The sequence below is a fragment of the Zalophus californianus genome, chromosome 4 (genome assembly GCF_009762305.2).
Source record: "Zalophus californianus isolate mZalCal1 chromosome 4, mZalCal1.pri.v2, whole genome shotgun sequence".
Classification (NCBI taxonomy): Eukaryota; Metazoa; Chordata; class Mammalia; order Carnivora; family Otariidae; genus Zalophus; species Zalophus californianus.
In genome coordinates, this window is record NC_045598.1 from 105,944,374 (window position 1) to 105,967,419 (window position 23,046).

General features: G+C 41.3%; 1 protein-coding gene across 1 annotated transcript in view; it reads right to left on the bottom strand.

Annotated features, from left to right (window-relative positions):
• The window catches only part of THEM4 (thioesterase superfamily member 4), a 39,490-nt gene that overhangs the window by 4,739 nt on the left and 11,705 nt on the right, over positions 1-23,046 (bottom strand). Inside the window, 3 exon segments of the mRNA XM_027604079.2 lie at positions 9,559-9,669; positions 10,445-10,511; positions 10,514-10,612. Coding sequence (XP_027459880.1) covers positions 9,559-9,669; positions 10,445-10,511; positions 10,514-10,612 — 277 coding nt within the window.

Genomic DNA, 23,046 nt, shown 5'->3' on the forward strand with positions numbered 1-23,046 from the left:
CCAGGGGCCATCCACACCCCCCTTCCTCCTGAGTGCCACTGATTTCAGGTGGGCCCAGGCTGCCCTTGGCATTAGCTTCAGAGACCACTGGGGATTCTAGCTTTTCGATGGCACAGGCTGTCCCATCTGAAGACCCAGAGCAAAGTCTGAAGGGTGCTGGAATCCTTTAAAGACATGAAAACAGGACCATGGACTATGGGATGGTCCCATCAGCAGCTCTCATTTTCTATCATAATCCAAATTTCTTACCCAATCCCCTTTAGAGTGACTGTCACTAGAAAGACACCCAATAACAACAAATTGCAGTAACAGCTTAATGTACTAAGCCGGGGCTGTCCAAGAGAACTTTCTGTGGTGATAGAAATGTCCCACCTCTGAGCTGTCCAATACAGTAGCCACCTTACAACGAATACCCAAAATGTGGCCGCTGTGAATGAGAAACTGCATCTTTAAATTTATTTAATGGATTTATATTTAAATTTAAATAGCCACATGTGACCAGTGGCTACAGTCGCCTTTGGGAATCCTGGAGACAGACTGCCATGATGAAAAAGGTGCCTTTTTAAAGGTGAAATGTTATTTGGCAGAACCATAACGTGGAGCAGGATGGGTTCTGTGCTCCCTCAGTGCCCCCATGGAAAGGAACTCCTCCAGGCAGAAGGAAAGTCATCACAGTGGTTACCTCAGCCCAGTTTTCGCTCCCATTAGCTTGTCCTGAACCTCCTGATGGAACAACCAAACTTTGCTTTTATTTCTTTAAACATCTCTTTATATCCTCTGCTATACTGTGTGTCTGATTATCACGGTATCTTACGTCCCCGAGCGACTAAATCTGTTATTTACTCTTTCTGCTGATTCTCACTTCTGGTGGTTTACTTCCTCATGGCTTATATCCTTGTAAATTTGACACATGATCTACTGTTCTAAAGGAAAAATGTCCTTCAAAATTTCTTGTCTGCTATGTTGCTTGCGGAAGTCTAACCTAGGGCTTCCCAATCAATATACCATGAATAACTTGCAAAAATGCTCAGCTATCGATTCTTTCACAGCTGGCTAGCTACCACTAATCATTAGCTGCTTTGGCTATTTATCTGAATCTGCTAAACACAAAGTATGACATTTGTATCGGGTGTTAGGAAATTATCAGACCTGAGGAAGAGGCAGTCTCGCTTCTTAGAAGGAGGGTGGATTAAGACACCCCATGCTTGACACTGTAAATTATCTTCAATTAAATTTAATCCCAGGTTGTTATTTCTAGTCCCCCAGAGGGCCACCAATTGATTTAAATTTATAATTATTACTATTATTATTATGAATCTAACAACTATACACAACAGATAAGGTCTGACAAATGTTAAACTACAGCTAACCCTTGAACAATGTGGGAGTTAGGGGCACTGACTCCTGCACAGTCAACAACCCATGTGGAACGTGACCGCCCCAAAATGTAACTCTTAACTGTCTACTGTGGACCAGAATCCTTGCTGATAAAATAAGCAGTCAATTAACACATATTTTTAAGTTATATGTATTTTCCACTGTATTCTTATAATAAAGTAAGCCAGAGAAAAGAAAATGTTAAGAAAATCATTAAGAACGAGAAAATACATTTACAGTACTGTATTTATTGGAAAAAAAAATCCAAGTATAAGTTGACCCATGCAGTTCAAAGCTGTGTTGTTCAAGGATCCACTGTACTTACATCACCCAATGCTTTATTCTGGTTTTTAATCATCAATTAATAGAAAAGAATGAAGGTTGTGTGTTGTAGTGAAGAGCACCAAGGATTCAGAAAACTTCGGTTCTGATCCTGACTGTAGTCTCTCTATCCATGTGATTTCATGGAAAACTGGTTTTTAGTAAGATTTCTAACCGTGGGTAACAAATGAACAGCAACACAATGGATTTATGTGGATAGTTTGTTGGATGGGACAAGGACTAAGCATAGGGCCTGGCAGGTAGCATGTGCTCAAGACACAAACACTTGTTAAGTTAAACTGTAATCCAAATACTTCGCTGACCTTGTTTTCAAATGAACCTTTTTTAATTGAGAAGGGAGGCTGTAGTATTCTTCAACTTTATTTGAACAAGAAAAAGATTTTTTTTTAATTTTTATTTATTTATTCATGAGAGACAGAGAGAGAGAGGGGCAGAGGGAGAAGCAGGCTCCCAAGGAGCAGGGAGCCCGATGCGGGACTTGATCCCAGGACCCCGGGATCATGACCTGAGCCGAAGGCAGATGCTTAACCATCTGAGCCACCCAGGCGCCCAAGAAAAATATTTTTAAAAAAACATGGAACATGGGGCGCCTGGGTGACTCAGTCGTTAAGCCGAGCCTTCGGCTCAGGCCATGGTCCCAGGGTCCTGGGATCGAGTCCCACATTGGGCTCTCTGCTCGGCAGGAAGTGTGCGTCTCCCTTTCCCACTCCCCCGGCTTGTGTTCCCTCTCTCGCTGTGTCTCTCTCCGTCAAATAAATAAATAAAATCTTAAAAACATAAATAAATAAATAAATAAATAAATAAAAATAAAAAACATAGAACATGGAAAGATATTAAAAACTTAAATTTTAGGGGCACCTGGGTGGCTCAGTTGGTTAAGCAACTGCCTTCGGCTCAGGTCATAATCCTGGAGTCCAGGGATCGAGTCCCGCATCGGGCTCCCTGCTCAGCAAGGAGCCTGCTTCTCCCTCTGACCCTCCCCCCTCTCATGTACTCTCTCTCTCTCATTCTCGCTCTCTCAAATAAATAAATAAATCTTTAAAAAAAGAAAAAACTTAAATTTTAATATATTTTTATCACGTTGAAAAACCATCTCTGGGATCTAATTTTATAGTATAAATATATAAACTGTTTAATGTCAATATATAAAAAACATACACTGTATATATGTATAAAGGTATAGATAAATGCATATATATAAATGTATAAAATAAAGTCAACGCATAAAACACTGACTAGGGGTGCCTGGGTGGCTCAGTTGTTAAGTGTCTGCCTTCGGCTCAGGTCATGATCTCAGGGTCCTGAGATTGGGCCCCGCATCAGGCTCCCTGCTCGGCGGGAGGCTTGCTTCTCCCTCTCCCACTCCCCCTGCTTGTGTTCCCTCTCTTGTTGTCTCTCTCTCTGTCAAATAAATAAATAAATAATCTTAAAAAAAATTTTGACTATATGTAAAAATGACAATTTTTCCCAAGTTAACCTTTAAGTTAATGTAACTGCTATCAAAATCACATTGTTTTTTGGTAGATTTTGACAAATTTATCCTAACTTTCATTTGATTCACTCAAATGATACAGAGAAATGGTAGGTTAAGACACAGGATTATATAAGAGAAGGTATGATGACAGTCTGGGTGAGCAGTTAAAAATCTGAAAATCAACTAGGAATAAAGGAAACTACCTCAACATAATAAAAGTCATATAAGAAAAGCCCTCAGCTAACATAACACTCAATGAAGAAAGACCGAAAGCTTTTCCTCCTAGATCAGAAACACAACAAGGATGCCTACTTTTGTCACTTCTACTCAACAATTCCATTTTTATACATTAACAGTGAATAATCAGAAAAAATTAAGAAAATAATTACATTTAAAAAAACATAGAAAAATAAAATACTTAAGAATAAACATGACCAAGGAGGCAAAAAAACATGTACGCTGAAAACTACAAAGCCCTATTAAAATAAATTAAAGACACATATAAATGGAAAAATGTCCTGTGTTCATGGACTAGAAGAATATACTGTTAAGATGTCAATACTACACAAGGCAATTTATAGATTCAATGCAATCCTAGAAAATCCCAATAGCATAATTTTTTGTAGAAATCGAAAAATCCATCCTAAAATTCATAGAGTCTCAAGGGACCCTGAATAGCCAGAACAGTCTTAGGAGAAAAAAAAAAAAAAAGCTCCAAGTCTCACACTTCCTGATTTCAAAACACATTACAAAGCTATAATAATCCAAACAGTGTGGTACTGGCATTAGACAGACATACAGACCAATGAAATAGAACAGAGAGCCCAGAAATAAACCCTCTCGTATTGGTCAAATGATTTTCATTAATGGTATTAAGACCACTCAATGGAGGGTGCCTGGGTGGCTCAGTGGGTTTAAGCATCTGCCTTCCCAGGGCAAGCTCCTGGGACTGAGTCCCACATTGAGCTCCCTGCTCAGCAGGGAGTCTGCTTCTCCCTCTTCCTCTGCCCGCCCCCTACTCGTGCTCTCTCTCAAATAAATAAAATATTTAAAAAAATGCAAATCAGGGCGCCTGGGTGGCTCAGTTGGTTAAGCGACTGCCTTCAGCTCAGGTCATGATCCTGGAGTCCCGGGATCGAGTCCCACATCGGGCTCCCTGCTTGGCAGGGAGTCTGCCTCTCCCTCTCACCCTCCTCCCTCTCGTGCTCTCTCTCTCTCATTCTCTCTCTCTCAAACAAATAAATAAAAAAAATTAAAAAAAAATTAAAAAATGCAAATCAAAGCACAATGAGATATCACCTCATACCATTAGATGGCTACTATCCAACAAAAATAAAACCCAAGATAACACACGCTAGCAAAAAGATGTGCTGTTGATGGGAATGTAAAATGATGCAGCTGTTATGGAAAACTGTATAGTGGTTCCTCAAAGAATTAAAAATAGAACTACCATGTAATCCAGCAATTCCACTTTTTGGTACTTATTCAAAAGAATTGAAAGTAAGATTTCACTGAGACATTTGCATCTCATATTCGTTACAGCATTATTTATAATAGGTAAGCAGTGGCAACACCCCAAATATCCAATGATGGATGAATGGATAAACAAAATGTGGTATATACATGATGGAATATTATTCAACCTTAAAAAAGAAAAAAATCTGGGGTGCCTGGGTGGCTCAATCAGTTAAGTCTCCAACTCCTGATTTTGGCTTGGGTCATGATCTCAGGGTTGTGAGATCAAGCCTCGCACTGGGCTCGGCACTCAGGCACACTGTGCTTGAGATTCTCTTCCTCTCCCTCTCTCCCTGTCCCTCCCCCACTTGCTCTCCCTCTCTAAAATAAATATATCAATCTTTGAGAAAAAAAAAAAGAAAATGAAAAAATCCTGTCACCTGCTACAACATGGGCAAAACTTGAGGACATTTTGCTAAGTAAAATAAGCCAGTCACAAAAAGAGAAAATGTATGATTCCACTTACATGAGGTAAGTCAAATTCATAGAAAGTAGAATGGTGGTTGCCAGGAGTTGTAAGGACGGGAAAATAGGGAGTTAAGGTTTAATGGGTATAGAGTTTCAGTTTTGCAAGATAAAAAAAGTTCTGAAGATTAGTTTCACAACAATATGAATATATTTCACACTACTCAAAAAATGTTAATATAAAATGTAAGGCACAAAGCCCATTAAATCTAAAAATACCACTGTGGGGATGCCTGGGTGGCTCAGTTGTTAAGCGTCTGCCTTCGATCCCAGGGTCCTGGGATCGAGCCCTGCATCGGGCTCCCTGCTCACCCCTCTGCCTGCTCTGCCTGCCGCTCCCCCTGCTTGTGCGCTCTGAGAAATAAATAAATAAAATCTAAAAAAAAGAAAATTAAAATACCACTGTGAACTCATAACCTTATTAAACATTAAAAACTTTCCAGCTGTGACACAGAAATGGCCCAGCAGCAAGGTTATCCTACCCACCATGTGAACACATCTAGTATTTTCCTAGTCTTTTGCATTATTCTCCACTAAAAAGAAATCAGCAATCTTTATAGTGTAGCTACTCTGTCTTGGCACAGATACACCTCGTTGTTGCTAAAATGAAAGTAATGATAATAACAACATTAACGATAATAATATTAGCAGCCAACACGTACTGAGTACTTGTTACGTGGCCAGATACTGTTTTAGGTGCTTTACATGCGCATTCATTCATTTACAGCTCATAATGACCCTATATGGTGGATATTATGATCCTCTTTTTAAAGATGAGGAAATTAAAGCACAGAGAGGTTAAGAAACTTGTCCAAGGTCATACAGCTGGTAAGCAGCTAAACAGGCATTTGAACCTGCTCCAAAGTCTGTCCTCTTAACCAGTACGTTATACTGTCTTTCCGGAGACAAAAGTACTTAAAAATCCATCTGGATAGAATTGAAAGGATAGGAAGCAGTCTAAAGAGACTCCTAACAGGCCAAATGCAATTTAAACACAGAAAAGAGGGTGATAATTATGGTTAACCATGTTATGGAAAGCCAGGAGTCCCTAATGATTCTCAAAAAAGGAAAAAAACTAACTCAAGAATTATAAAACTATAGCTATAATTCAAAAATAAGGATGGCTATGATCAGGTAAGTTGAATTTTTTAAGCAGTTACTTATAGTGAACAGTGCAGACAAGTATATGTCTGCCTCACAGTATTTTACTCTATGAAAGGACATGGTAAAACACAGAGTGAGGGATGTGTATAGGTCAGGTTTGGGGAGGCTGCACTGGAAGAATTATGTTTACACAACCATGGCATAAACAATCTGGTAGTTTTCTGAGCTGTAAGGTCAGATCTATAACGGATACCTACATTCAGCAAGGAATCTCCCATGTGTTAGTCAAAAGCGCTTTGATAGCCTACACGAACCGCGGGTAGGCAAAGACCTGGACAACCCTCAGCATCAGGGCTGTTACCTCTTATGTCCCCTCAAAGTGTGTGAAGTACAGGTGAGCTGAAAGATGAAAGGAACATCTATGCACATTTGGTGGATTTACACCCACGGACAAATGCCATTTGGGGATTTATTAAAGTCCAGCACAGTCTCCATAAGAACCCTCACTAACCCTCTCCCCCACACCAACAGGCAGAGAACTGTCAGGAAGCCAAACAATTGCAGAAAATGCAGGAATCGTACCCTTAACAGAAAGGCCTGGTTACAGAAAAGAACCAGCTAGAAAGAAGGCAAATGTCTTGCCCAGCTGAATATCTCTGAAAGAAAACTACAGTCTCATGTCCTTGTCTCCCGGGAGATGGAATCTCCACCAATTACAGGAGATGCATTTAATTACAGGTAAGTGGTAAACCAAAGCGGAAAATATACAACTAAGACACAGTGGACTTGGATACTAAAAAAGGGGAGGTGCTAGGTTAGAAGAAAGGGTGTAGGTTTGGAAAGTCCCTCTGACATGGTAAGGAAATCTTGACTCCAACAGGGGCTCGGCTTTATGAACTCAGGCATGTGTTCCAATCACCCTCAAAGGAAAAATCCTATTCCATTAAGAATCTCCAGGATGATCGCCCAGAACTTACAAATTCGGCTGAGCTGAGACGGTTCGTTTAGGGTCTGACGCAAGTACTGGACACCTAATAAGGCTATGAGGACAAGTATACTAACCTCAGGAAAATAGAAATATTGGCATCCTAGAGAAATTAATCAAGCCTGGAACGAAAAATTTTTAATAAGTGTAGGTGAAATACTAAGTTTTTGAAAAGATTGATTATTTTAGAGAGAGAATGCACAAGTGGAGGGGGGCAGACGGAGAGATTCTTCAAGCAGACTGCCCACTAAGCGCAGAGCCCGACACAGGGCTCCATCTCACGACCCATGAGATCATGACCTGAGCCAAAATCACAAGTTGGTCGCTTAATCGACTGAGCCACCCAGGCACCCCGAAATAATAAGTTTTATGATCACTGGGATAATTTTATATTTGATGCATCTGGAAAAAAAAAATCGTATTAGGCTTATCATTTTATTTACTGAAGTACTTAGTAACATTTGATTATGTCAGCACTAAAAAGAATTTGTATTGCATAATTTGTAGGTCTGGATTTATTAATATGTCTGTGGTTGTATTAGTTGTTGACCTTAAATACATTTGAGGGGATAATGACATAGTATATATAAGAAACCACTTTCTCAATCTCTCTTACTACTAATGATGTTAAATGGAAGTAAGTCTTGTGCAGAACTTCCGGGAAGTCTCCTAAAAAGAGAGAAAACAGCTCTTCTTCTACCCTTCGTCAGTCCTGCTGTCAGGACATGTGATGGCTCTTGCCAGCACTCAGTACTGTGAAAAGGTGAGCTGGAAGGAGCCTGTGTCTCTGGGAACCAGGGAGCTTGCTCTTTCAGCCCAGGATGACTTCCTCTGGACTCCTTTGCGTGATACATTTCTATCTTGTTTAAAGTGTTTTTTATTTTGAAGCTATGATTACTGGCAGCTGGGGAGGGAGAAGTTAAAGCAGCTGGCCTCCAATTCTTTCATTCTGTGTGTGTTGGGGGGCAGGGGCAGGGAGCAGACAGAAACATTCCCAGGGAAAAGGAGATAAATGACCATGTCTAATTTTTTCCAACTGGCCCTCCAGGTGAACAGACCAGGAATTGGTAAACTATGGCCCCAATGGCCAGCTGCCTGTTTTTGTAAATAAAGTTTTATTGGAACACAGCTATACCCATTTATGTACTGATGTATTGTCTATGGCTGTTTTTGTGCTGCAATGGCAGAGTTGAGTAGTTGTATCAGAGACATTATGGCCCGCAAAACATAAAATATTTACAGAAAAATTTTTGCTGGCCCCTGAAATAAACTAATAATATTTACTAGGGGGAAGTGTCCTTTTCTGTAGAATGCTTGGCTAAGGATTACTTATAGTAAATAAACCTACAATCTACGAGGCATGGCTTCCTAATGATGGCCATATACACCATACAACTCTCTGTGGCATAAAATGGAGATGTTGTGTAACTTAAATGCCCCCCACTGTGCAAAGTAATAACCCAACAAAACCTTATTTGGAGACCTCATCTATTGAACTGTTCTTAAACTCTGGTTTGCACTATTGCTCCTTCTCTGTTCCTGTGCCAGTGTCCACTGTTTTGTGAACTGTAGGATTGAAGAATTAAGACCTTGTGGAGCTTTATTTCTGATGGATACCAAACTCATCCTGCTGTCTGCCCTTTTATTTCTGTGTGAAGTTATGAGAAACTTCTATGTTTTGGGGTGCCTGGGTGGCTCAGTCACTTAAGCGGCTGCCTTCCGCTCAGGTCCAGGGTCCTGAGATAAGAGCCCCGCATCGGGCTCCCTGCTCCGTGGGGAGCCTGCCTTTCCCTCTGCCTCTCTCTCTCTGTCTCTCATGAATAAGTAAATAAATAAAATCTTAAAAAAGAAAAGAATGAAATACTTTTATGTTTTGTTATGTAGTGGTTATTGGTGCTCCCACTCAGATCCCCTTCAATCCTTTTTTCACCTTTTTTTTTCCCCCCAGATCCTGCCTTGCTCAAATGCAATGAGCCCAATAGGCCTGGAATTTTGGTCCCCAGGATAGCCCTCATTGTATGACTGACGTGTGAGAGAGCTCCCTTGCTTAAGGTCGGAACAATCCAGAGGCACACATTTCACTCCGGAGCTCCTTGGATGATCAGGCTGAAGGACTTTGGGAGCCCAAGCCTGGTTGGTTCTCCTTCCCTTTTCCTGTTTTGCTCCTCCCACTCCTGTGCTAGTCTCCCTTGGGAGCACCTCCTTTATCATTTGCACACAAATCTTTGTCTCAGGGTCTGCTGCTGGGGAGCCTGATCCATGATACCTAAGAAGCAGAGCAAACCCAGGGATTTACCTTCTAAAACTGATGTTGAGATTGGCAGTCAAGACAATTCTCTCAGCTATAACTGCACACATACCAACAGTAGAATCAATCATGGTTGCAATGGCACCTCCGTGAAGGAATCTAGTTACAACAACAGAGAAAGAAAAATGTTTTCAGAAGGCTGAAAAACAGAGCCTCTGGAGAGAAATCATCCAAGCACATCTCCATATAATTTACTTATGAAATGCCCACTTGGTCCATGTTCAATGAACTCAATATCCACGTCCCCAGCTTTATTTTATTCATAGTACAGTAGTATAGTATTGGTAATACACCAGAACTTAATGGTAATCAGATCCCAAGCAAGCAGAAAGCTAAAATATAATTTAAGAAATGTATATCATGTTTTTAACTGTATATATCGTTTAAAAATGTAGGAAATGAAGATAAACAGAAAGAAAAATAAAAATTGTAAGGCCTATAATCCCACCATCTAGTGACAAATCACTGTTAACATGTTAATGATACTCTCTCAAATTATACTGTTGCCCTGTTCCATGCTTTTGTGATTTAATATTTATAAACATCTTTCCATGTCAATTAATATGTATATCTACATTGCCACTTCAATGCCTTTACTGTAGTCTATGCATATGTATGACTGTAAGCAATTTTTCATTTTTTTTAAAAGATTTTATTTATTTGAGAGAGAGAGAATGAGAGATAGAGCGCACAAGAGGGAAGAGGGTCAGAGGGAGAAGCAGACTCCCCGCTGAGCGGGGAGCCCGACGTGGGACTCGATCCCGGGACTCCAGGATCATGACCTGAGCCGAAGGCAGTTGCTTAACCAACTGAGCCACCCAGGCGCCCTGTAAGCAATTTTTCAGACCAACATTTCTATTGATCAATGGGATGCTATCATTCTTAGCCAGGTGCTCCTTGCAGGTAAGGACCTCCTTGAAATATGCAAACTGTCCTGTTTCAACATGATTATGGAACACTGCATATTCAAACCCCAGATCTTCCTCAAGGCTTCTGGGAAAGAGCTGGGCTTGTGACATGTGTTCTTTTATAGGCTTTGCGTCTGTAGGGAAATGAGGTGGATGGGCATGAGAAAACACGTATGAGAAAGATTCCCTGACAGAGTTAAGCATCTGTACCTTGCGAGAACCACAGGTTAATGGACGACTGATTAAAATGTTACCCAGGTACAAAATTAGAGGGAATGGGAGCATCCCACAGAAACAGAATATACGATCTTTGCCGTTGTGGACTTAACAGTCTAACTGGGGACATAGTAAACATTAATGAAATCAAAACCAAGTACTTACTCACACATGGCAATCAGGAAATACAGTACATAAATGCTGAGGGCGTACTAAATGAAATAGTAAATAAGGTACAGACAGAAAGTCTTCTTGGAATAAGAATGGCTTAAATGGGATTTAAAGAAAATGAATAGTGTAACAGTAGGGAGGTTTCCTTTGCAGAAGTGAGTTTAGCCTCAGCAGAAGAAAGTTATCATACTGAATCAAAACCAGGTCCAGTTCAGTCCAATACTCTGTGTGACTAAGACTCTAAGGCCCCAAACTCAGGGTTAGAAGCATTAAGGTTCATGAAATCAAATTAGTTGAGTTGTAGTCAGACTTAAACAGAATGCTTCACATGTATCCTGGGTAACAACTAGTATACTTGTTTAGATATGCTTTTTCAGTTATACAACTGTATACAAGTTGTGTGTAGTGGGTTGTGAGTCAAAATGCAGGTCACTTCAAAGCAAAGACTGAAAGCTATTTTCTAAAGGTAGGGCGTGTTTATCCTTACACATCTATGTTAAGATTTAATTCCCAAACTCTGATTTCTTTCTTGGCTCATCATGATTTGCCATGCATAACACTAAGTTTCTTTTATTGTTACTGAATTTATATTTACAAAGTTTGAAAAAGATATGAGATGAGAAGATTTGCGAGAAGCGGGGAGAATGGCTTTTATTTAGGCCATGAACATCCTGTGGGGCAGGTGCCCTGTCTTTTAGACTGTACGCTCAACAAGCGGCATACTGTGTATGCACACACTATACGCACTCTAGTGGTTGTTGAGAAAATTAAGTTCTTGGCCTAGAACTTGTTCCTTCCTCCACACTTTATCCCTACAGTGAGGGGATAAACCTCAATGACCTCGGAGATCCATCCAACTCTGACACTGGAACTTCAGGATAAGATAAGCAATAGACCCTTCTAATTTTTTACTTAGGAGTTTAAAATCTCTGATCTAGATTACCAAACCCTGAGATTATTTCATAAAAATGAGAAAAATAAAGATGGTAAAATAAGTTTGTTAGAAATGCAAACTCTTGGGCTCTACCCCTGACCTCCTGAAGCACAGCGTGCGTTTTAACAAGACTCTCAGGTGCCTCATATTCATGTTCAAATCTGAGAGGCACTGGCCTTTTACAACATGGGATAACAATGACGGTGGTAGAGGAGTGACATGGCTGGACTTGCATTTTGAATCAATCTGCCAGCTATTGAAAGGAGGGACTGATGGGGATGAGAAAGATGAGCTAGAGGACCACTGAAACACTATAAAATCATGGTCACCAGCTCATCCCCTGAGTGAGGTGACGGTCTCCAGTGTGTGAAAGATGATAGGTGGCTACATTCGTCCAGGGCTGGGGCTTTCCTAGATGAGTAGGCCAGAGAGGTTCAGACAAGTGAGGTCAAAGAATTGCTTCCATGGGCCCTAAACAAACAAGCTGGAAGGAAGACAACCATGGTCAGGAAACAGTGTCTAAACGTGTGAATGCGGAGGTTGTTCACTTGTTGCAGACAAGGCTCAGGATGTCTCTCGCAGTGTGCGGCTGGGGCTGGGCAAAGAAGAGCTCACAGCTGACAGGAAGCTAAGTGAACTGAGGAGTGGCGGAGAACGGTGGGGATTCAGAGGGTGAACCAGGTGTTGAGACACTCAGTATGTGAGGGAGAGGTTGGCAGAAGACAGCAACACAGAGAAGAGGAGGGTGAAACGTCAGACGGTAGAAACCTCAAAGGAATGGGGGTTTCTAAGAGGAACAGGAAGTAATGGGTTGAAAGCACGTGTGGGTAACAAGGAGAACCTCCACGTCCCCCCCTATTCAGAGAGGGCCAAGTTTCAGGCAAGAACCATAAGCCATTTGGGAAAGGAACCCTGGAAAACACTGATATTTAAGGAGTAGGGAGGAGAGAGAGAAGACTGGTCAGAGGTTTGTGAAAGCCGAGAGAAGTTCCAAGGAGAATGAGATCAACAGTGAGGTCTAGTACTGTAAGGGCCAAAAAATGCCCTCCAAATTTGGTATTTAGGTCACTAGTAGCTTAGGCGAAGAAACTTCCATAGAACTGTTGGGGGAGAAACTAGATCACACTGTTAAAGACATTCAACTGTGTGACAGGATAAAGAGTTGGAATGGAATTAGTAATACAAGTTACTAATTTTTCCCCTTCATTTGTAAAACAGAGTCCTTCTTATTTTTCTCTATTGGAAGTTCTACAAAGAATCTTGTGAACTCTACTGTTTTTCTTGGTTAAAAGTAGTTTTATTGTTATTTCATCGGTTCTTTCAACAAATGCTGAAGTACCTACCATGAGGAAACGGAGGCAAGGAAAGGTAAAGTAACTTGCCGAAGATCATACAGCTTTAAATTGTGGAACCCAATTGGAACCCACACACTAAACTTCAACATTAAAGTAGGAAGTTGTCAGCTTTTGGATGGTGTCCAAAGCCATGTGACTGACTGGGATTACCAACAGAGTATATAGAGAAGAAAGGAGTCCTGAGGGCTGAGATGTGGGGCACCCTAACATTAAGAGTTTGAGGATGAGGAACCAGCAAAAGACAAGGACAGGAAAGGACCAGTTAAGTAGGGGAGAGTGCTGTCTTGGACGCCAAATTCAAGGGGAAAGGAGGCACTGGCTGTACCAAAAGCTGAGAGGTCATTGGTTAACATCATGAAGGTCACTGTGCCCTTGACAAGAGTAGTTTCAACGGAGCAATAAAATCTGACTGGAGTGGGTTTAAGAGCGAATGGGAGGAGAGAAAGAGAGAGTTGTGGCATGTCTGCGCACTGATGAGGAAAGACCCAGCACAGTGGGAGGTCTTTAAATAGTAGGCCAATGGGGAGGGAATGCAGTGCATGGAAACAAGGCTTGGCTCCCCTAAGAGGATGGGCAGTTCATTGGTAACAGGAAAAAGCAGAACACCAGGCACAGATGCAGGGAGTGGATAAATGAGACAGTGGGAGCTTGAAAGTTCTCTTCTGATTGCTTTTATTTTCTCTTAGGGGAACAGGAGGCAAGATCCACTGAAATCAAGGCTTGAGAAGAAGGTAGGTATCCGATATGGCCATCTAGGAGAGCAGGAGCGTGAATAGACAGGGGAAAATGAAAAATGCTTGTCAGGCAACATTAAGGAACTACTTGAGGTCATTTTATAAAAAAAATGTAATAATCCCGGGGAGCCTGGGTGGCTCAGTCAAGCGTCTGCCTTCAGCTCAGGTCACTATCTCAGGGTCCTGGGATCGATCCCCCCCACATCAGGCTCCCTGCCAAGCAGGGAGCCTGCTTCTCCCTCTTCCTTGGCCCCTCCTCACCCCCTACTTGTGCTCTCTTTCTCTCTCTCACAAATAAATAAAATCTTAAGGAAAAACAAACAAAAAACCCATCACAATCCCCAAACTATCCTAAGGACGAGTTTGGAAGACTAAAATATAATGAGTAAATTAGGAAATATCTGTATAAGCTCCATGAGGTCAGGGACCCTATCTGTGTACTCAGGCCTATTCTAGGACTACAGTATCTAGGGCAGCCCAGACGCTCAACAGATAGTTATTGAAGGAATAAATACTGGATTTGCAAATAAGAAGCCAAAAAGGGGGGCGCCTGGGTGGCTCAGTTGGTTAAGCCTTTGGCTCAGGCCATGATCTCAGGGTGCTGGGATCAAGCCTCACATCGGGCTCTCCACTCAGTGGGGAGTCTGCTTCTCCTTCTCACTCTCCCTCTGTGCTCTCCCTCTCACTGTTTCTCTCTTTAAATAAAATCTTAAAAAAAAAAAGACTTATAAAAGAAGCCAAAAAGGTCTTTATAGGCTGACTCTAAAAATGAAGAATATATTAGGTATATACATAAACTTCAGTAAGGTTCAACAAACTGGCCACGTAGGTGCAGAAGAGGGGAGACCAACAGTTCACACAAATGACACAGGGTGTTAGCTGACTGTTAGTGGCAAGTGGGACATGGCTACCTACCTAGTGCTAATGTCTTATTCTACACTGAAAGGATATAACTGGTTTCAAGCTTAGTTCTGGGAAGCATACACTAAGAAAAATTCTGAGAAACTGGAATATGTCCTGGAAAAAGCAACCAGGCTTGTAAAGGAGACTGAAATATCCTCTGGGAGAAATACCTGAAAAAACAGAGAAGAGAAGCCTGGCAACAAGAACTGTCAGGCACAGGAGTGAGATGCATGTATCTAACTCCTACACATGAAAGGATGCTTATTCTGTGTGTTCCTAGGTGTGAAAGGCTCAAGAGTGACTGTAGCTCAGTACAGTCTAAGGAAGAAATCACTAATAAGTAGAGCTGTCCAAAATGGAAAAAGCCCCTTTGTCCCAAGCACCCTATGACTAGAGGGGTTCAAGTGAAGTCTGGATGAATGGTCCTAAGGGTTAATATGGAAAGCAAGAGAAGACAGAGAAAAAGTTAGACTACAGTAGTGGGTCCCAACCTTCCTTCCATTCCAAAACAAGTCCACTGTCCTCTCTAACAGCAGTGGCTTAGTAAGATTGCTGGGTTGTGAGCTCCACAATGGTGGGCATCCCCGTTGTTTTCTTCATTGCTACTCCCCAGTGCCTAGCATAGTGTCTGACACACAGTATTGCTCAATAAATATTTGTGTAAGGAAGAAAGCTAATAATCTCAAAAGAGAAAAGAAGGAAGCAGTAATGATGACTAAGAACCCTTCCCCAAGTGATTCTGATGGTCTATCCTTATATCCCAGACTAAATAATCTTCCAGGTCCTAACTCTCAGATTCTATTTTATCCTGATTTGATTTAGCTAATGAATGTATTTATATCGGTAACCATCCACATTTGTAACTCTTTAAACTAGTGGTTCTTGACATTTTTAGGTCATGGATTCCTTTGGGGATCTTATGAAAGACACTGATTGGCCCCTGAAAAAATGGACATTCCTTAAAGGAAGAGAGACCATTACTTTCCTGTTTATCCAAAAGACTGACATACTTCTTACATTCTCATAAGGGCAGGTATTACAAGTTTTTGTTTCTGTTTCAAATGCAGAAGTCTAAGACTCTAACTGGGCAATAGAGCATTACCTAAAATGGCAGATAAAGGTGGGAATTACTGAGTTCAGTAAGACTGGCTTTTGCAATGCAAATGCGAAGAGAAAACCAGTTTAACGAACTTTCAACTTCTAGTTGGTTGTTAACATCATCACAGAAATCAGTGGTTCCTTAATTCCAAGACTAACTGCATCCACACAGTCTGAAAGCTTGTTAAAAATAGATTCTCAGGCTCTACAGCAAAGGGTCCAAGTGATTCAGATCAGGAGAAACACTGACAAAGGAGCTTAACTCTTCAGTTAGTGCAAAAGCGGTAAGCCTATGCAGACTTGGAAACAGAAGTTTTCCAAGTTTTTCAGATGTGCCCCCTTTAAATCACAACAGCTGGCCTGTGGTTTGTACTCCTACCAGACCCAAGAAGGGAGGTGAAGAAAGCAATGGGCAGCATCAGTTACTCCTTTCCCCTGGTTATCTCCTATGTATACATGAGGTATACACGTTAATAAACTTGTTTATTTTTCTTACTAATCTTTTATTACAGGGTCTCCACCAAGAACTTGGAATTATTTTCCTCCCCTCTAGTTTCTGGTGACCCAGAAAGTACCTGCTGAGACACCACCACTTGTTCCAGAGCCTACAGATGGGATCCTGGGAAAACAGGCAGAAGCCAGCCAAGGGTAAGAATTCTTACCCAAGTCTGTTCTGCCGGATCTTCATCTGTAGTGCCTGGACAAGAGAGGAAGGTAAAATTTTATGTTGTCCCACCCTTTCCAAATTCAGCCTGGCAGGAGAAAAACACATGTAATTCTTTTAACTGTGGATCCTGGATTTGCTTTCAGGTACCCACTGGCTAACAATCCTTTCCCTCCTGTGGACAGTTATTACTTTTGTTTGTCTTGTTTTGTGTTCTGAGAACTTGGGCTGCATTTCTGCCTGCTGGGGCATATAGGTTGTCGGTTCTTACGTGTGCGGGTGGCCCAACTGTCAGGTTGGGGGCCCCAAAATGTGGCCAGACAGAAATGCGAACTGTATGTGGCTAGTGTCCTGACAACTTTTGCCAGCTCTCAGGGGTTGTATAGGTCTTTCTTTCTTTTGGTTACCTTTGGGAGTGGTTCTGGATTTTGAGAGGGCTGCATCTTTTGTCCCCTCCTTTGGGGACACTTTTTGTGTCCGTCATTAAGCCATAAAAGGCTTATTGGTTTTAGTTTTTAGTCACTTGATAGGTATGCCTTTGATTTAAAAGACAAAGGAAAAAATATTTTAAAAAGGAATAATATCAGGAAGATTTACTGTGTGTTTCAGCTGAAACCTGAGAAAATATTTGAAAGGAATTTTTTAAAAAAGGTGTACAGTCAAAACTTGGCCACACTGGAGGCTGATAGGTTTTTGTTTTGTTTTGTTTTGAGAGAGAGACAGCGAGAGGAGGAGGGGCAGAGGGAGAGTGAGAATCTTAAGCAGGCTCCACACTCAGTGGGGAGCCCAATGCACGGCTCCATCTCATCTCACAAGCCTGAGATCACGACCTGAGCTGAAGTGGGACATTTAACCAACTGAGCCATCCAGGTGCCCCAGGAGTTTCTTTTTTTTTTTAAAGGCCTCTCTTCTATTTGATTCTGGCTCCTCCCACGGGAACTTCTCAATTGACTGAAACCCCCTTCTTGAACTCCTGTTGACTATGTGCTCCACCAACTCTGTTCACCTCTTTCTTGTTTGCATGATTTAACTAAGTACAATTTGGAACTTAACTGGCTTCTTTGGGAAACTTAAGATCTCCCTAGATTAGCTCCTCTGGGACCTCTTCTTCCTACTGCTTCTGTCCTTCCTTTTGTCACCTTCCATCTTCCATTCAATTCCCTGAATCCTTGCTATGTCCCCCGCTTCAAACTCCTACCTCGTGCAAACCTTCACCCTGGACATATTTTCCCTTCCCACTTCAGCCCCTCAGCTCCCTACAGCCACTTGAGCTGCAGGCCGCTTTCCTCTACTGGGGGCTCTCTAGGGACCCAGAGACCCCAAGCAACTCTCTGAGGCTGCAAAGGAAAAAGGAGCTATTTGGAAATGGGGCAAATGAAAAATTCTTAAGTCTTCTACACAAATATTCGTAAAAAGCTTTAGCTTAGTGGGTTAACCCTAACTTATTCCATCTGCCTGAAACACAATTTGGATTCAACTGTTCTTTTATAAACTACTGAGTATAAGATTTCTGTTTGCATTTGTCTGTATGTTTATGTATGTCTATATATTATATGTTCTAGATGTGTGATATTTTTCTACCTCTGGGTGGCATTGCCAAAATTACTCTGTAAAAAGAGCTCTACTTAATTGGCTTTTAAAAAAAAGTGCTTATATAAATTAAGTTTGAGGACAAACTCAGAAATAAAGAGACTAACCCAAATGTTTTTCAAATTCACATGACTTGGGTAATCTTTGGTAAATAGAAATATTGTGGGTTTACTAAAACAACGAACACTAACCCAGAAAAACAGACACACTTTCAGAGTTGTCAGCACTAAATGCAGACATACAACTTTTTCTACCTGGTTTACTAGTCAAATGAGCTCATGTTATCTGTTCTAAAAATTTGTTACCAAGAAAAATAACTTAAGATGATGAAATTCTCATGAATAATGTAAACACTGCTAAGAATAAATGAATTAAACAGATGTAAGCTAAACGTTTATAACTAACAATTAGATTTTATGTCTACCTAAAAATAGTTTCTTAAATCTCTTTGGTAACTTATATTCTTAGAATTTTGCTAAGTTATGGATATTCATTAAATATCTAGATCATTTCCAAATAAGATAAAATATTGAAACATTAATTGTTAAATATTAAGCCTAAGTTTACTTGCTTGTAGCCTCTTATTACAGAGGAGCTAAACATACTGGGGTCTGTTAGTAAACATGTCTTGTGCCACACTGAAAAACTGTACTATGAGGAAGTGTATGCTTCTAGAAATTATAAAAATGTATTCACAAATTTGCCAATCTCCACAATGCTGGCATGACACAGTTAATAATTGCTTACTTCTTCATTTTCACTAGAAACTAAGGTTTCTATGGGTTAAGAACTCTAATATATGTCATTCAACATACTAGAAGTAATAAGGGAAACAATTATGCAAAGCGAGTAGGATGTATTTTTAGTAAGAAAAGGTATGAAGTATGGAGATGTATTTTTGTTAAGTAGAAAAAAGTAAATTTGTCCTAAAGTAGAATAACTAGTTGTTTCAGAATGAAAAGAGAATAAAGGACAAACTAAGTAGATAAAGTTGAGGAGGAGAGAGGGAGAACCTTACCTTGTATGGTCAAGGTGGCTAGAACTGAATTAAATTATTATGAGGGTTTTTTTTTTTTAAGGTTTAATTGTTTTGTTGTTGTTGTTGTTGTTTTAAAGATTTTATTTATTTGACAGAGAGAGACACAGCAAGAGAAGGAACACAAGCAGGGGCAGTGGGAGAGGGAGAAGCAGGCTTCCCGCGGAGCAGGGAGCCTGATGCAGGGCTCAAACCCAGGACCCTGGGATCATGACCTGAGCCGAAGGCAGACACTTAACGACTGAGCCACCCAGGCGCCCCTTAAAGACTTAATTGTTAAGCAATCTCTACACACAACATGGGGCTCTAACTCACACCCCCAAGATCAAGAGTCGCATGCTCCACCAACTGAGCCAGCCAGGTCCCCCTATTTTAAGAGTTTTTAAAGTAAGTTTTAATAGAATGCCTGTACAAAGTTAAAATTTAACCACCTTTTGGGGCACGTGGGGGGCTCAGTCGTTAAATGTCTGCCTTCGGCTCAGGGCCTGATCCCAGGGTCCTAGGATCAAGCCCCGCATTGGGCTCCCTGTCGGCGGGAAGCCTGCTTCTCCCTCTCCTACGCTCCCTGCTGTGTTCCCTCTCTCGCTGTCTCTGTCAAATAAATAAGTAAAATCTTTAAAAAAAAAAAAATTTAACCACCTTTCATCTATTAGAAGAACACAGTTTTCTTTCTTTTTTTTTTAAGATTTTATCTATTTATCTATTTATTTATTTGACAGAGAGAGAGACACTGAGAGGGAACACAGCAGGGGGGGTGGCAGAGGGGAGAAGCAGGCTTCCCGCCAAGCAGGGAGCCCGATGTGGGGCTCAATGCGGGGCATGATCCCAGGACCCTGGGATCATGGACCTGAGCCGAAGGCAGACGCTTAACGGCTGAGCCATCCAGGCGCCCCAAGGACACAGTCTTCAGACTATTGGTCTGCTCTTGATAAGAGATTGTGGAAGGGTTTTTTGTGTTTGTTTGTTTTTTGGTTTTTTTCTTTTACCTTTTAAGTAACCTGCCTAGAAAGCAAAGATTTTGTATCTTACCAACACCATTTCCTATGCTTTGTGTTGTCTTTTGCAGGTCTTTGATTACTTAAGAAACTGAGTCTTCTCTATTCACAGAAGTAAGTTTTTGTTATGTTTTAATAACTAAGTACTCTTTTGGTTTGCCTCCAACATCTTTTAACCATCTCTTTGGTTAAAGGAATAACTGCTGTTTCACAGTGACCTATTTAATAAGGTGTTCTAAAACATTTGATATTTGACAAACTTCCCCTAACCAAAGTCTAAGTCAGGTCTTTTTTTTTTTTTTTTTTTTTTTAACTCAGACTAACTGTGGGATTTCCCAGCATGTTCCCTGGTACATCTTCTGAAGAAGAGATACTTAACTATTTAAATCGCGTAAAATTCCCAGAAATCTGCTATGTCCTGGTATAATGTTATCAGTCATAATTCTAGTTATCTTAAAATCTGTGCCACAGAAATAACCACATTTCCTTGTCATTTGCACTAGAATGAACTCTCATCAGATCTTTAACCATGGCCATTTTTTAAGTCTTTTTGTCATTTAGAGTTTTACTCTGATGATTTTGCAAAAAAAGTGCTTTGTCTTCTGAGATTCAAGAAAGGGACTCTTGATATGCACAGGTTTCTGATAACTTTAAGTAATCATACCACTGAACTAGCTAAGAATTTCCATAACTCTACTGGAAAACTCAATTCACAAAACTGCCAAGATCAAGCAAAACAAGAATCAATTACAAGGGACTAAACGAACTGATGAAGATAAACAGAACTGAAACATTTATCTTTCCCCTTACCTCATCTCATCAGAATTTGGAAATGCTATTAAGTATTATTTTCATAGTAATATATTTATTTGCAGGTAATCTGTTCCTTGTAACAGGCACAGACAAGACCAAACAGCCTCACGGAACTAAGGCTGACTTTATGGAGCCAATAAAGCCCCTTCAGAAAACTGCCTGGCATCTTGCTTACTGGGTTCCTGGCATTACAGTGGGTGAAGACGGTCACTTCCTGGCAGCCTGAGAAGTTCAGAATATTTTGGGGGCCCTGAGAAGAGAGGAATCCACTCAAATTCATAGGTATTGCAGGCAAGGACAGTGATTCCTTGGCTTGGTTTCTGGCCTTGAGTGGCTTTTAAAAGTCTAATCTGAGGGATGCCTAGATGGCTCAGTTGGTTAAGCAGCTGCCTTTGGCTCAGATCATGATCCCAGACCTCAGATTGAGTCCCGCATCAGGCTCCCTTCTCAGCAGGGAGCCTGCTTCTCCCTCTGTCTGCCGCTCCCCCGCTTGTGTGCTCTCTGGCAAATATAATAATAATAATAAAATGTAAGTCCAGTCTGAGATTCCTTATGAAAAGCAAACCCAGGGACGCCTGGGTGGCTCAGTCAGTGAAACATCTGCCTTCAGCTCACCAGGGTCCTGGGATCCAGCCCCCTGCTCAGTGGGGAATCTGCTTTCCTTCTCCCTCTGCTGCTCCCCCTGCTTGTGCTCACTCACACTCTTTCTCACTCAAATAAATAAATAAAATCTTAAAAGAAAGAAAAGAAAAGCAAACCCAAAAAACCCATGTGGCCAATCACTATTCTTGTGATACTTATGTAAATAATCAGGCCATGTTTAATGAGACTAGATTCATTTTGCAAACAAATTAGTCTTATTGTGATTATCTCCGATACAAATGGATGACTGCAGAGAGAAAAAGTACATTTCTATAGCACACCTTTGTGGGCATCAGATCCCAGTGCTGTTTGCTGTCTTTGAAGTTGTTATCTATCTGCAAACTGACCTGGATCCTAAATTCTTCTAGTTTCCTCAAATGTCTGACTATGACTCTCTAAACATTTCCAATTTTCTCCCACCCTTCTGACTTGGAATCACTAAGGACAAAACTGCTTTCCCTAAAGCCTTGCAAACTGAAACTGGACAACTTGACAGAAATTTCATAAGAGCAGGGCGCCTGGGTGGCTGAGTCATTAAGCATCTGCCTTTGGCTCAGGTAGATCCCAGGGTCCTGGGATCGAGCCCCACATTGGGCTCCCTGCTCAGCGGGAAGCCTGCTTCTCCCTCTCCCACTTCCCCTGCTTGTGTTCCCTCTCTCGCTGTCTCTCTCTCTCTCTCAAATAAATAAATAGTCTTTAAAAAAAAAAAGAAATTTCTTAAGAGCTCACGTGTGGACGACGTTCTTACCTGTTGCAGTTGGGCTACTCAGAAATTTCACACCTGATGACATCACCAGAGCTATTCAAACTGCAAATCAGGAAAGTGAATAAGACTGCTCAAGGATGGCTTTCAACTACCTCCGTTTGGATGTCAAGCTTTCTAATTGATTAAGTTCTTCTTTCCAGCTCATAACTCAGGCAAAAAGCCCTCCAGGCAAAGTATCCTGCTTGGGAACCAAAACTACCCCCTTCAAACAATAAAGACTGCCTAGACCAGTAAGACCCCCACCTGTGATTGACCCCAAGCTAATCATCAACTTGACCTTTACATAACTGAGGAAGGAGGGAACGGAGGCTCAGGAGGGAAGCTGACCAACAGTAAAGCCATTTTGGTTTTTAGGTTGACTCTTAAGTCAGCAGGTCATAAAAAGAGTCACAAGACGCCATTCCCTGTGGCTATAAAAGCCACATCAGCTGGACATTCTTAAAATTGTTCTGTAGGAGCGTTGTGCTGACAATACTGACCCCATCTTTGGCCCTCCATCTTGTTCACATTTGCTCAGTAACCTCTCTTGGGGCTACATGTTTTGGGTCCCTTGGAGATGAATCTACATACCTTAGAAATGCCAGCCAGGATGGCGGGGGGGGGGGGGGGGGGGGGCGGCAGGGAGGCTTATTTTGGCCTCCCATGAATCTG